This window comes from Acipenser ruthenus, chromosome 5 (genome assembly GCF_902713425.1).
Source record: "Acipenser ruthenus chromosome 5, fAciRut3.2 maternal haplotype, whole genome shotgun sequence".
Classification (NCBI taxonomy): Eukaryota; Metazoa; Chordata; class Actinopteri; order Acipenseriformes; family Acipenseridae; genus Acipenser; species Acipenser ruthenus.
Genome location: NC_081193.1, coordinates 4,150,213 through 4,166,093, shown reverse-complemented (window position 1 = coordinate 4,166,093; position 15,881 = coordinate 4,150,213). Strand labels below are relative to the sequence as shown.

Below are 15,881 nucleotides of genomic sequence, written 5' to 3'. Positions count from 1 at the left end.
AAGCTAGTAGAGACCTATCCAAAAAGACTCATAGCAGTAATTGCTGCAAAAGGGGCTTCTACCAAGTACTGACTTAAGGGGCTGAATACTTATACAACCAGTAAATTTCACTTTGTACATTTTCTTTGCATGTTTTGCTGACATTTAACCTCCTCCTCAAATAACAGTGTTCAGTTTAACCACTACAACTTTGAGTAAAAAAAAGTTAGTTTGAAAAACTGTGCATACATTATTTGTAATTCAGCAAAATGTAACATTATTGGTAGGGGGGAATACTTCTGCAAACCATATATAACTAATATATATTTATAATTTCTAGAAGTTTCTCAAACAATTATAGGGAAAAATCTTTTGTAGCAAAAGTTTTGTTTTTCTGGATGAGGAAAAGTTACAAGAACTACATTTTTTTGCAAAACTCCAAAAATGCTAATTCAAAAGTATTCATACCCTGACAAGGAAAATGAAATCTACTTGAGGCACCTTTAGCAATAATAACCTCTTTTAAACAATTAGGATAATTGTCAATGCGCTTTTGGTATGATTTTTCAATGCAAAATTGTTCCAGTTCATTCAAATTCTGAGGACTTCTCTTGTGCACAGCCTTCTTCAACATACCAAAGATTGTCAATAGGATTAAGATCGGGACTTTGATTAGGCCATTCCAGAACCTTGATTTTATTCTTCTTTAACCATTCTGAAGTAGATTTTGATGTGTGCTTTGGATCATTGGCCAATATCTTTTGATATGCTATGGAATCCATTTTACCATGTACTGGAACTAAATTTTCTGTGCCATTAGAGGAAAACAGCCCCATACAATGATATTACCACCTCCATGCTTGACATTAGGTATGGTGTTCTTTTCTTTGTGCGCCTCACCAGACTTTCTTCAAACGCAACGACAAATCAGCATGACCAAATAGCTCGATTTTTGTTTTATCACTCTGTGGAAGGGTGGTGGGTAATTCACCGACACACAGGACACAGAGAAATAATTCCGAAACACCGCACAGGTGCCCAGTTTTATTATGAGAGCTTAATTTCTTTTCATCCCGCAGAGGGCGCTGTTGTCTGTTGTCTGTGGTCTGCCGTACCAGCTATGGTAGCGACAGAGCCACAACTATACCGGGGCGGTACAGGGTACAGAATTTCAAACAAAACACTAATCAAAAGGTGAAAGGAATAGGGAAAACAAAACACAGTAAACCAAACTACAAATAAAAAGTGCTGCGCTCGGCAGCTTCACCCCAACCATCGCTACCCGCACGGCCCGGGTCTCCGTCCTACACTAGCGGCTCCCTCAGCCTGCTATACACTCTTTACCGGGGCTGCCCAAGAGTTTTCCCCGCTACCGCTAATTCTTTTACTTATTTGTTTATTTCTTTTTCTTGTTGGGATTTTCGTCCCGGCTGATTTTCTTCCAGCGCTTCCGCACCCCTTTTACGTCTTGGAGGGCAGACCTGAGGGAACAGCAGAATGTTAACTTATAGGGCCAGCAATTCCCCCAAGACCCGCCTCTCAGCCACTCAGAGAGAAGGAAAGCCCGCACACCCACTCTCCCACCTCTCCGTGTCACTGCCATGACTGACAGGCGGATATTGACGAGCTGCTGCCCTCGCCCTGCAGCACTATGAACAGGTCAGAAGAGTCAGCACAGGTCTCCCCGTTACACACTCCACAAAACCTTTGATCACAACTCATATCTATCATTCAAAATGCAGTTTTGCAAACATTAAGCGATTATCCTTATGACGTTTTCCTAAGAGTGGCTTTTTCCTTGGCCTGCGACCATTAAGCTCTTCACCATGCAATACTCTACCTGTGGTTGAAATGGAAACCTCAATCCTACTTGCGGCCAATTCACTTTGAATATCTTTGGAAGTCAATCTCTGATTGTTATTAACCTTCCTCACAATTCTTCTACTTGAAAGAAGGTGAAAGAACCTTCTTTCTTCCAGACCGTGGGAGCGTTATGACAGTACCATGAGTCTTGTACTTCTTGCTAATAGAAACAATAGTTGACATTGGGATACTCAAATGCTTGTAAATCTTATTGTATCCTTCTCTAGCTTTACGACAATAAATAATGATGTTCTGCCTAAGGTCTTCAGATAGCTCTTTACTTTTCCCCATATTGACTTATTGGTAATGACAGCAATCATCATATGCCTAACCCTTTTATTCCCTCTAAGAATATTCACCTACAATCTAGAATTTTCTAGAATTAAGTTCTGCATTATCATATTGAAATTTCTAGCACCTTGTAGACAATACTATCATAGCTTTAAAGGGTATGAATACTTCTGAATTAGCATTTTTGGAGTTTTGCAAAAAAATGCTGAAATAGATATTTGTACACATCTATTTCTTGTAACTTTTTTCCTCATCCACAAAAACAAAACTTTAAGGCTGAGGCGATGTATCGTATCGTTTGACAACAATCGAGTTGAGCCTGTGCATCGTTTTTGTGTAAAGTGTTTAAGCAAAGGAAAGCTTTTACTTTATTAAATTTGGAAATCGGCAGTTATTTTTGGCATTAAGCGCAGAGCTCCTCTGCTCCCCTCAGGTCTGACTCCAATTGAGCTCACCTTCTCCCTGCCCCGCCCCACCCCCTGTGAGTGTTTACTGATGGAATTGTATCTGTGCAGGAGTCTTCAAAGTAACTTAAGAGCAAGTTAAGAGCGTTGTGCTAGAATTACAAATACTGTATAGAGCGAGCTACAATGTCTTTCAGTGTTTGACAATTATTTTCTAAAGTAAGACGGCAAGAAAGAAAAGTAAAGAAAGTAATGCTTGGGATACTCCAGTAATCTGTGACCATTTAATGAGATGCAGAGGTCGTGCTAGCCTTTAAAAATGTGCGTTTGTAAAAAGCATACCATCTCAAAATCTGTGTTTTCAACCAGAACGCCTGTGTTTTTACATATTGTATTAACATAGTTATATTATTTTTCCAGTGTAACTATTTCAGTTTAACAAAGTTAACATGCAAAACAGTACACAGTATAAATAATGGTAGTAGAAATAGACAAAGACAAGCTTACCACGAAACGTTTTCTTTTGAAAATCCCCCGTTCACAACGTAAAAATCAGTATTATAGAACATGTACCAATGTCTCTGCGGGGAGCTGTCAACATCAGAACTATTTACTGTTTTGCCATTTAGAAGTTCTTTAAATTTTCCTTTTAGCACCCAAGTCAAAAAATGACTTGTGCTCTTTCCAAATCAATGTGTTAATAATTCTCAGGAGCTTCTATTGAAATTGTCATGTTAGATGATCCTCACGTAAACGAGAGCGTTTGCTGGTCTGCACTCTGTTCTGACAGCTAAAACCCCGTTCTGCTGGTACACAAGATACAGGTATCGTAATTGCTGCAAGTTTTGCGAAAGCAGGAAAGATGTCAGAATAGTTCAATAAAAACTCTGCAGACTGCATTCATGGTCTTAAAACCATGACTTTTGAGCATGTGTTTTACTTGTCCAAATTCTTGGCTCAGATTTCAACAGGCAACATGCTCCGATACAGATTAGTGAGTCATCTCGCTACCAGGGATGTGCGCAGTGCTACATGGGATACTGAGACCTCCGTGGCTTTTTTTCTAAGAGGATGCAGGGAGCAGTGGAAGCATTTTAACATGTTGCACTGCATAAAACTACTTCATAATAAACAAAATTATTCGATAGGGATGAAAAGGGGAGTTTTTGTATTCTACATTTCAGAAACGCACTGCTGTTATTGTTTTGCGTTTTATTAAAGTTCTGTGTAGACTTTCTCTTGATTGGTTGTTACTCTGACTGGTTATGGATTTAAACAACTTTTTATTTTTATTTTGCTTTGACCCCCAACTGGTACAAATCCACACGAATAAGGTAAAAAAAAAAATAAATAAATAAACATAATATTTGATATAATATATAATTACTACTGTATATGCATAAACTGATCAATGTAATATGGATACTAGTTTTTAAAGCTTTACTAACAATGTTACACAGTATTTCACAGCTCCACACGTATTACTGCATTTTTTTTTAGCTTTCGTAACCACGACGAATCGATGCATCGGCTTTTTTGAAGAACGACGTATCGATAGTGAAAAATTAGGCATCGTCCCAGCCTTAAAACTTGCTACAAAAGACTGGTCCTATAATTTATTTTGAAAGATGTCTAGAAATTATATATTTCTATTGGGGTATGTAAACTTTTGACTACAACTGTGTGTGTGTATGTATATGTATATATATATATATATATATATATATATTTTTTTTTATATAAATTATATATTATATATATATATATATATGTTTACAATAATACAAATGAAATGCTAGATGAAATTATCTGTACAATATTTTGTTTTAAAATAACATTTTGTAAATCATGGCAATGTGTTTATATATTAATTGATTTATGTATTTATTTTTCTGTGAGTAGTGCAGGGAAAGAATGTTGCCCCCCCCAAAAAAAATAAATAAATAAATAAATAAAAAAGCCCATCGGGGTTCCAGTTAGCCATCATGGGACAATATGTAACTTGGATGAGGGAAAATAGCTGTAAAATGGTGTACACTGTTTTAAAAAAAGTATATAAATAGAAATAAGCAAACGAAAAAAACATATTTGGTCTTTGCAGAATTTGATGGAGCCTACTGTAAATATCGTGTGCATTTTGGTCAGAAAACAGTAAAAAATGCAGAGAAACTTGACAGGTTATACAAAGCCCTTTATAAATCTGGGGTTCAGCAGTTACAAAACTGAAAGAACGTCAAGAAATATCTGAATTCCACAAGGCAGCAGTAATAATTGACAATGTTTGTTTGTATCACAGATACATCAGGAGCTGAATTCTTATTGAGAAAGAGTGGGGGAAAAAACAGGCAGTAACTATTGTTATATTTGAATAAGTATTGCTTATACTCTTGTTATGTTACTTAAATTTACTAACAGCTGTGTTCCGAACTGCACTGAAAGGAACATTTCCTTAAAGCATGTTCTAAATGTGTTGAGGCGAGGTGGGGTCACATGGAACCTCTTGTGTATCTTGAACTTAATGAACCCGTCAAGCTACAAGGCTAGACCCGCCTCTGTTCATCACTAATCCCCGTTTAAAACTGCTGCTCCAGCGGCGTGAAGACTGAATTGACTGAATTGACACTTGAGAGCTAGGGGATGCAGTGTGGAGTAGTGGTTAGGGGTCTGGACTCTTGACTGGAAGGTCGTAGGTTCAATCCCTGCTGCTGTACCCTTGAGTAAGGTACTTTTCCCTTTTTCCCCCACTGTAAATGCTAAAGGCTAAGAAACAGAAACTTTGCTTAAAAGAACACCTTCTTTGCATCGACAGCGATTCATTCAAAATATACATATTTGTAAAAAAGCGACATCGCGAGAGTGTCTTGAGGCACACGGATTGGTTTTTTAAATCTTTCCAGAACCGCCGTCATAGCATTGCCTTGTTTTGTATTCTGATTTCCACGAGTGCACCTCAGCGCTACAAAATGGCATGGAAACAAATGGCGAAATGCGCCGCTGTTTCTCTTGCTACACAAAGTTGGAAACTGCAATTTAAGCTTTTTGACCATGTTGTTTTGCTTTATTTTAATTAACGTTAGTTTGTCTGTTACATTATTACAGTTTATTAACATACACTTGCCTATTGCTTTTCTTTTACTTATTCAGTTAATTTCATATATTGATGCACGTGCATCATGACAAGTAATACATATGTATTCATTTATTGATTCATATTGTGTCTGGTGGCTAACTGTATTAGAGAACACTTTGGCTATACAAACACTTCGCTTGCTTCTCAAGGGGTGTTCTCGTAGCCTGAGACTACTGTATATATATGTGTGTGTGTGTGTGTGTGTGTGTGTGTGATATATAAAAAAAAAAACATTTAGAAGATAGTGTTGTGCAATCAAGCTCAAGGTCACAGGGGTTAAGTGTTAGACTGTTTTTCTGAAACACTGCAACTAGCAGCAGCATTCCTGGTTGATGCGGAGTGTGTCAATGAATGAACTGCATGAACTCCAGCCAGTGTCTGGCCCTTTCCCTTCCTAGAGTGAGTCATGCTTTTATTTCTGTTTGCTGCTGAGCCTCAAGGGGAAGTATATTTTTCCAATAGCAACATAACAGTTAAAGCTGCTGAAGCTGAACAGATCCTACTGTAAGTTTGAATGACTTTGAATTTATTGTTTTAAAATAAAAGTGCAAGAAAAAAAAGACACACCTGTGTAAATTTGTTCATGTATGCATTTTTTGTTATATATCTATATCTATATATATCTATATATATCTATATCTATATCTATATCTATATATATCTATATATATCTATATATATCTATATATATATATATATATATATATATATATATATATATATATATATATATTTTAGCTCAAAGAGCCAGCTGCCCAATGTTTCGATGTTGTACATATCTCTCAAGGGAGCCTGTGTTTGAATCAAAACATTGGAGGTATTTATAGGTGTTTGACGGCATGACAACTACTTGTTATTGCTTACATTCAAATCCATGATTTTTAGGTTTGTGCCCCTATAAGAACGTTACATAAACCAAACGTAGGTTTAACTTTCACACAGTACCTTTTTCACAGCAGACGACACACAGTCGAGCTCTTCACACAGCAGCAGCTTAGAGCAGACTGGCTACTCTCCTTTTATACTTGGCAGTTGGCCTCAATTTACAATAACAACTGCCAAAAAATAACAAATAATTAAATCAATAAAACAATTAAATTAAACAAAAACAATTAGCTTTGCAGGGAGGCTTTTCACCATGTCCCTGACCCAAAACAAATATTTTTAGACCCAAACACACACTCAGCACTCACACATCCAACCCTATAAAACTGTTTCACATTACCATAGCTTGTCTAGCTCCTCTAACAAGTTCCTGGTGCCACGGCTTCCTCGTGTCCAATACTGAGAGTTCATTCTCAGGTCAACACCACACAACATTTGTAAACAAAAGCCACATGTTGCAGGTCTGTGTTACGTTCAAGGAACAAGGATTCCAGACAAGTACCCATTTTTCTGTACTAAATATGGCAGACTCACTGTAGTACCTAAAACAGCAAATGTATATCATTGATAATTTTTAAATATTGAACCTGGCTTTTACATACAGAACTCTCTGTTGTCCCTGATGGGCATTTTCAATACTTCATTGAAGAAGAAAGGAGTGAAGCCAGTAAAGTGGTTTCTCCAATCTCATAACTCAACAATACAACTGATACTTAGCCACAATTTACAATATTTTCTCAGCAAATGAATACAATCAGTTCCCAAGATATTGGTCCCTTTTCATAAAGCATCATCTCATGAAACGTACTTAGACTGATGCTGGCTTTCTCTAAAGGATGTGAAAAAAGGACACATACAGACAGGTTCATTTTACAGAATCGAATACTCTCACATGCCGTTTACCAGGGGTTTCACAACTTCTCTCTCTATATATATATATATTCAAATAGCGGTTTGACTGTTTGTGTAGAGAAACCTCATTACCAACAGACCAGACCACAGAACAACAGAGACAAATCCTCTTAGGAATGAAAACCGTTATTTCAGGGCAGGTGCTTCAGACAGGTGGTCCGTTCACAAGCACGGCTATTCACTGCAGTGCAGGTCCGATACCCCCATTCAGCAAAACAACAACTAAACAAGTGCTAGTCATCTCCTGATATAGCTCCAATGCAAAATGAGAGCCATCAGTATCATGAAAAAGTAAATGATCATTCTGATCAGGACAGGCTGATCTACACAGGGATAGCTAGACATTTAGAACGCAAGCAGTCTGAGTGGGTTAAAACAAACCTGCAGGGGTGGAACAATATTTCTTCCAGTATCATTATATGTGAACATGTCAAATGAGACACTACTTTACATACGAGTATACATCCCACTAAGGGGATAGTTACTAGTATTTATAGGCACAGTAACAGAATTATTGTGTGAACAGAGGTTTTCATTGGTTACGAGAAGGAAGATCCAACTGAAATGTCGACAATCTTGAACTTTTATCCCTGCATTATATTACAGTATCAGCAGGCAGAGAGCTGTTCAGTTTCAAAACCTTCAATAAACTACAGTACATAAAATTGCATTAACCAGCCAGGGCTCTATGTTAAGATGTTTAACTACTGGCCCTTTGGGCCACTGAGCTGGTGTGTTTACTGGCCCGGATGCATTTTTAATTCCGTATGTTTGCGTACGGTAACTGAAAAGAGCCCACGTCTTTCAACAGTGGCTAAGTGAAGCCTTTCAATATATGTTCTTGCATTATTTCAGCCATTTAACATGCACACATTGGTGTGCTTGTCAGAAAATGAAAATACTGTATTCAGCATTTGAAAATGTATGTATACAAATGATACTCATTTTCTCAGAAGCAAAACTGCAACCGAGCTGTTCCCATATGGTCACAGCAACACTAAAAGGTTTACTCAATTATAACGATACTGACAATAAACACTATAAAAACACCAATACAAATAACAATCGTTCTCAGAGCATTGTCGCTTGTGTAGCCTCTCCCAAGTCAGCACCAATCTTACAGCGATACCAATGAGTCCTGGAAAGATTGTGAATGGCATTTCTGACCAGAACACATAGTATCCCAAATCAAAACGTTTCACAACTCGACCCTGTTTTCCAACAAAAAACGCTGTTTTATCTGCAAGTCTGGGAAACTGAAGGCAAACAAGGCAGAACCTGACATTTTTTTCACGGCCATAATGAAGCCAGATGAAGTCTTTCTTCCAGTCCACTCAGAATTTTCATCTTAATTTCTTTTCATAAGGTATTTCTTCATCATTATTGAGTTCAGCGCTTTCCTTTTGGCTTATTGGTGCAGCTGGTTGCTTAGTTGTAGAAAACCCGAAATGTAAATATGTGCCATGTGGAGGGAGCGAGTCTTACCAACAGCACTTTGGTACATAGTCTCAGATTCTGACTGTACAACATGACGTGGGGGAGCGGTCGGATTAGTTCAATTAGGCCGTTATCGGAGGGGTGGGGGTGGCGTACAGTACAGTACTTGGGATTTAAAAAATTGGTTTGTTAGTTTTCTCATCTTTTTGGCATACTGGCCCATTTTCCTGGGTCCATGAAAACAAAAGCCATGTGCACTACATTATATAATACATTTAAAAAATATAGCTGGCCCAATTGGGCCTGTGGTGCTTCCTAACTACGATCTCTACCGGCCCCAGGCCGCCGGGCCATGGTTGATGTTGAGTATGTAAACAGAAAACACGGCTGTGACCAATACTACCTGACCTAAAAATGTTTTTCATTTAATTATTATGTGTTGCAAAACAAATCCGAATCAAACACAAAAGTAACATTGCTACAGTAATTTTCAATATTGAGGGATTCCATCATCAATCTTCAGGTGTTTCTTGTAGTCGGACGAAACTGACTGCCTAGTGGGGTCCATAGAGAAAACAAACCACAGTGAATTTCATATCTTTAGCCTTTATAACCTGAAAACAACACACAATTAATTTCAGTTCTCTGGTCTGTATAATATGAAAACAGACCACAAGATTGGTACTGTATCCCTCCAAAATGCGTATGCTAAATGTAGTTATGCTGAATGAACTCTGCCCTGTCTATTCATGCATTTAACCACATATCCAGGGTGCAGGTTGCATCTGTCTGACTACTGTTGAAAAGAGGCTCTCATTTCATCTGATGTACATAAATATACAGAAATTGAAAGTGGAACTGGCTTTTAAAAACCCCTTTACCACAGAAATAAGAGCACTGTCTCTTCACGTAGGGCATTATTGTTTAGTAAAGTTCATAAGTTATGAGTCAAGAGTGCCAGCTGAAGATAATGCAGAACTGTATTTAAAAAATAAATAAAATCTCAGTCTCCAGATTGGGTAAGAGCGTTATGTATGAGTTTTGATTATATACCATTTTTAGACAACAGAAAACCGCAATACCAACACTCTCACCCGTCTGTCACGCGTTTTAAAAAGACATTTTTAAAGTTTGGTGTGGATGTATTATTTGATTAAATGTCATTATTTGTTTAACAAGTTCTAAAGCCCATTCTCATAAATGTGACTAGTAAATATACCGTACTACATACGGTATTATACATAGGTCACAATCTATTATGAGACGATAATGTGTACCATGAAAAATACATTCCGTATTTTACACGTCTCTCATCTAAAAAATATTTTTTCAGCAGAGGGTAATCGACAGATATGGATTTAAAGCGTGCCCCAAATTTCATAAAGACACTTACTTATCCGCGCGTTTTCATGCATTAGAGGAAACTGAACGTGTTTACACTTTGCTGCAGAAACACAGCATTGGTTGTCATGTGCACAGCTACACGATAGTCTTTCGCCATTTTGGACATCTTGTTTAAAATTAAGTTATTGGAATATATAAGGAGTAACGTCATAAATCTAGACAATGGTATATACAGCAGTGTTTCTTTCATGGAAGTTCTAAAAATGTTAAACAAAAATACGTATAAATGACCCCAGTGTCTGCTCCAAATAGACATGGCCGCGCTCTCACTCACGACCATCGCCAGTGAATTTGCACACAACACCAAAAACATTTCCAGAATCTGTTCAGAAATATATTTTAATAATACAGCACTCGGCCCTGGTCTCTTGTAAAGCGCTGTTCCAAATGATGATGACATACGGTAAGGATTGCTTTATTTCGTGTCTTACCCGGTGACGCACAAACAAAGGTTAAATCAACGGAAGACAGGCCGCATAGTCTTTTATTTAATATACACTGTGTGCGAAATATCGATTCCTTATTCAAACTATTTTCAACGTCAAAAAAGGGTCTAAAACACCACTTTTGTGTAACCATAAAACATGTCATTAAATAAACACACATAAGACCGCTAGTCACGAGAATTAGTCTTGAACTAGTATGTGCAATAAAAGAAATTCTCAGATGTGGATAATCGCTAATACATGAATACAGGGTGAATGCTGTGTTTTTTGCAGCAGCACGTAGCTACACAAAGGAGCACCTCCCCCCTTTGGCTCTCGCTACCCCCTCCTCAGCAATGGCACGGATTAATATAACGACCTCATTTCTCAGGCTTTATTTTGCATTCGACTGCATGCACAACTCTGCCTTGCAATGTTTTCATTTGTCTGACCTGGCAGAATTTCTGGCAGTACTGGGAAGCGGAATGCATGGCAGGTTCCCGACTCTCCGTCAGCTCGGTGGCCAGCTCTTGCAGCCGTTCTCTGAGCGCCCCAATCGCGTCGGCGCTGCCGATCTCAGTGCTGTGGTCCTGCTCGGCCTCCTCGTCCGCCATCTTCACACCCAACTCCGCCGCGTACACACACAATGTCACGTGATCAGTACTGCTGACGCTCAAGCACGCACTAAACGAGGACACCTTACGCACGATCACGTGACATAATATTTAGCGATTCAGTGAATCACGTGAGATACACTACCTTTGTAGGATAGAGGCGAGGTAGCTGCATTATTATTATTATTATTATTATTATTATTATTATTATTATATACTTCCTAATAGACGTCCTTATCCAGGTTTTGTTTACATTAATAGGACGGTAAACTAGTAGACATATTATAAATTGCAACGAGCCCAAAGTAACTGCTGTTACCCTAGAGCTGTGGTTCTCAGCCCTGGTCCTGGTCCTGCCCCCTCTCTCCCCCGCTGTGTCTGCTGGTTTTCATTCCAACTGAGCTCTCAATTACATAACTGGACCCGTAATTGAACTGATCATTTGCTAAATTAGACCTTTTTTTAAATTGTTTCCAGCTATTAAACAGTTGCAGAGTTCAAGTTGCTCGACGTATGTTAATGTTATTAGTACTGGTATGGTAAGCTGCAATGCCAATGGACCCATTTTGAATTGGTCACTTGTGTGAACAGTTTACCGAGCTTTCCTTTTATCTAAGGGTGCCGCAGTGAAATATAGTGAAGCCGTTTACAAATTGTAACAAACTTGTGTATGTTGTAAAAAGCTGAGAAAACAACCAAGTTGTTCATGGCTGAAATGATTTACCGGTTTAAATACGCTTTATGTGAAACCCCTTGAAACTTTGCAAATGACAAGCCTAGCACATCCCAATACTTCGCTCATGGTTTTAATGTTTTATTGTTTTACATTAACCTGGTAAAGTGGTTTTACCTCATGGAGATGGAATATGCAACACCTAATCACAACAGTTAGCCTGATTTAACACAGTGATGCTGGCACGTTCATGTTGTAAAGCTAACAAGCTGCTGCCGGTGTGGATCATTATTACAGCACCATATCAATGCTTGTTTTACAAGGGTGAAATTACCAGTTCCTGCTCTGGCTAAGCTGGTTGGCTCGGGCCGCCGCGATACTAAAAGGTGAGCAGGCATGTTGTTGACAATAACCCTTCCCTGCGAGTCAGTTGCTGTAGATTCATCTAGTATGGAGCTGCGTAAATTGCGCACCAGCTACTACGGTACTATGGATCATATCCAACTGCAACGGAAAAAAAGGGATGGCGGGGTGGGGATGCTGTTTGTATTTCTTATTTGTATTATTTTGTTCACTGATTGTTTTATAATATATTTAGTGTCTGTTTTGTATTTTTTTTGTGTGTAGCGGGTGGGACTGATTTTATATACACCTGCAGGCAGTTGAGCGTTAATTATTATAGAGCAATTAATTATAATTTTCTCTGATCACAAAAGCCACTTACCTCGGCTTACCTGACAAGCTTTCCAGGTTCGTATGTTTGGTAGTTGATTACAGCCGTGATAAGACGTGCAGTTTTTCTGTTTGAATCCCCCCCCCCCCCCCCAAATAGAATTGGGTAAGCCTTTTTTTTTTTTTTTTTTTTTTTTTTTTTTTAATAAAATCAGATTACCTTCCCGGTGTGTACCTCTTGTTGCTATGGATTCTTTTTATAATTTCTTTTTCTTATGATTGTGAACAGGACAGACGTGGAGTGTTCGCTGGTTACCTTACGTTTTGTGGTTGATAATGAATTTATATATATATATATATATATATATATATATATATATATATATATATATATTATAGTGTGTGTAATACGTATGTGTTGCTTTTGTAGGTTTTCTAGTGTCAACCACCGTTTCTTTTGGATTAATTAAATAATCGGTTTGTTTTAGTCTTCTTTTGCTTTTAATGAATTGTATTTTTTTGTCGTGCTAGTATTTTGTACAGCCACAACAGTATTTGATCCTGTTCGCTAAAGGCAGCACTGTGGAGTGGAGGTTAGGGCTGTGGACTCAAGACCTGAGGGTCGTGGGTTCAGTCCCAGGTGGGGGACACTGCTGCTGTACCGTTGAGCAAGGTACTTTACTTGGATTCCTCCAGTAAAAACCAACTGTATAAATGGGTAATTGTATGTACAAATAATGTGATGTCTTGTAACAATTGTAAGTCACCCTGGATAAGGGTGTCTGCTAAGAAATAAATAATAATAATAATAAACAAAACCAGTAGGTTAGCCCAGTAGTACTGAGAAATCAATTATCATGTAAAGTCTGGTTGGGGCAGGTTGTCGCATGTAAATCCAATAGAAGAACACTAACATGTGGGATGTCGCCATATAATGCTTAAATTATTCACGGATTGTCCTCTGGTTCTGTGGAGGCTGTGGTATTTTGTAGCATGGGTCAGCATTTCAAATTTTTATATATATATATATATATATAAGAAATAGTTTTATGAACACTTGTAGTGAACAAGGCCAGGTTCCCCAAATGCAGACCCCTTTCAATCAAATGAAAATAAGCAGACCTCAGCAAAACTAATTTAAAAAATAATTTATTGTAGAGACAAATTATTTACAAAATAAAGATTGCAGGCAAATGAATACTGTAAAGTATACAGGGATTTTACAGATGTAATACAACAATACGCCACCGGGAGGTCACCCGAACAGCCTAGATTCAAGGAGATACGATTATAAATATCTGAGGTGCCTCGGGAACTAGGTTATTGATGGTTGGGTATCAAGTGCCACAAGGCAGACAGGGATTAACAGTGTAAATAGACTAAAACTACTCCAAAACAAGAAATAATAATACAAAAAAAAATGTGCAAACAAAACGTGATAATGGAAAAGTGAAACAATTAATGCAAACCAAATCAAAATAAAGCAACCGTCAATAAATAAAAGAAAACCCAACCACCCATTTGCTGTGTGGCAGCAAGAGACCCAGACCAATAGATACACAGTAATGGAATAGAATACCCCCTCCTCGCATATACCAATACAAAAAGATAAAGGAAACATAATAACTAGAGCTACGAGCAACTTTACGGCTTCCAAGCAGTTAACATGAAATTTAAGCGCATTGGTTATTTATAGATGAAACGTTATCATCATAACTGTCATTTTTGGTACAAATATTGGAATTATTGGTTAGTAGCCAATTTAAATAAAAAAATGGGCAAAACTGGCATGTCACCCATATTGATTGGCTCATGGCAGCCATGTTTGTTCATGTAGGAACTTTTCCTGAATAACTTTTTTTTTTTTTTGAGAACATTACAAAGATAACCTAATCCAATATAGCTGCCACACCACGTGACCTATCCATTTTTCCTTAAGTAGAATCAATCGTGGACATGCACGCACTATGTACAACATTTCACAGCTGTGCTATTTACCGTTCATGAGAAGACTTGAAAATTGCCCAAAATTTTCATTAAATCTAAGATGGCTGCCACACCATGTTACCAAAGGCCACCATATTGATCATGGCACAACATCCCATTGTCCGTGTCAAATTTTGTGAATTTTGGTGCAGCCAATAAGAAGTTATAGGCAGTTTTATAGCCAGTTGCGTATGTTGATGTCATGCATCACATTTGACCTTTAGAAGAGGTCAGAGGTCACGGGCGATGACATTTTTTCATAGACTGCATATGACTTACTATATGTCTTCAATAATAACTATAGCCCTATCGGCATTCCCTAAGGAGTTAAAATTTCAATGTAAATTCCAATATGGCCGCCATGGATTTTATACTTGAATATATGGAAATATAGCACTTGCGAAATTGTGATTTTGCTCGCTGCATCCATGTTTAACGAAAAAGCGTGGATTTTACCAACCGTAGAAAGGACTTGGTCATGAACATGCGTGCCAATTTAGGTGTCGATTGACGTTGCGGTTTAAGACAAGAGGATTGTTGAATATTTGGCGCCAATCCAGCGTAGCGGGCAAAGTAATTGTTCAATCGACCTTGATTGAACATATGTTTTTTATAGGCCATTGCTGCACTATCTGCTGCCATTGTCATAGTTCCACCTTAAGCTGTTTTTAACGGCAAGAGTTTTGAAAAAGTTTCCACGAGATTCAATATGGCGGTCGAACCATGTGACTTTTTCATTTGGGAACATCAGTCTGGTTATCTGCACATAGCCACCTACTTATGTATGCGTTTTCATAACCGCAGCTGACAATTTCTCTGTCTGCAATTACAAAGAACAACAATTACTCGCAATGCCAGCAACACAATAGTTAAAAACAGATTATCCCAGTGAGTTTCACTCATCCTACAACTTCACCGATATACATTGTAGAATTCTTAACAGTGTTGTTACCTCAGGCAGCACAAAGCTTACCCTACAAACACCTATATAAAATGTAGGTTGACATTACCTTGAAGCACAGCAACAATGGAGTCGTCCTGCACAGTTGGACCTATAAATACCAGCATAGCGGTAAGTTACCACGGTAAACAAGAATCAATATAATAATTAATAAAATAGCTCTTTGAGCTAAAATTATATATATATATATATATATATATATATATATATATATATATATATATATATATATTATATTATATATA

The 15,881-nt window shown here is 37.8% G+C and overlaps 1 protein-coding gene across 1 annotated transcript in view; it reads right to left on the bottom strand.

The window, feature by feature from the left end:
- LOC117402485 (zinc finger protein 292-like) overlaps window positions 1-11,748 on the bottom strand; it is a 36,886-nt gene extending 25,138 nt beyond the window's left edge. Inside the window, exon 1 of the mRNA XM_034921391.2 lies at window positions 11,183-11,748. Coding sequence (XP_034777282.2) covers window positions 11,183-11,344 — 162 coding nt within the window. The 5' untranslated portion in view covers window positions 11,345-11,748. The remainder of the gene's footprint in view (window positions 1-11,182) is intronic.
- Window positions 11,749-15,881: the final 4,133 nt, after the last annotated feature.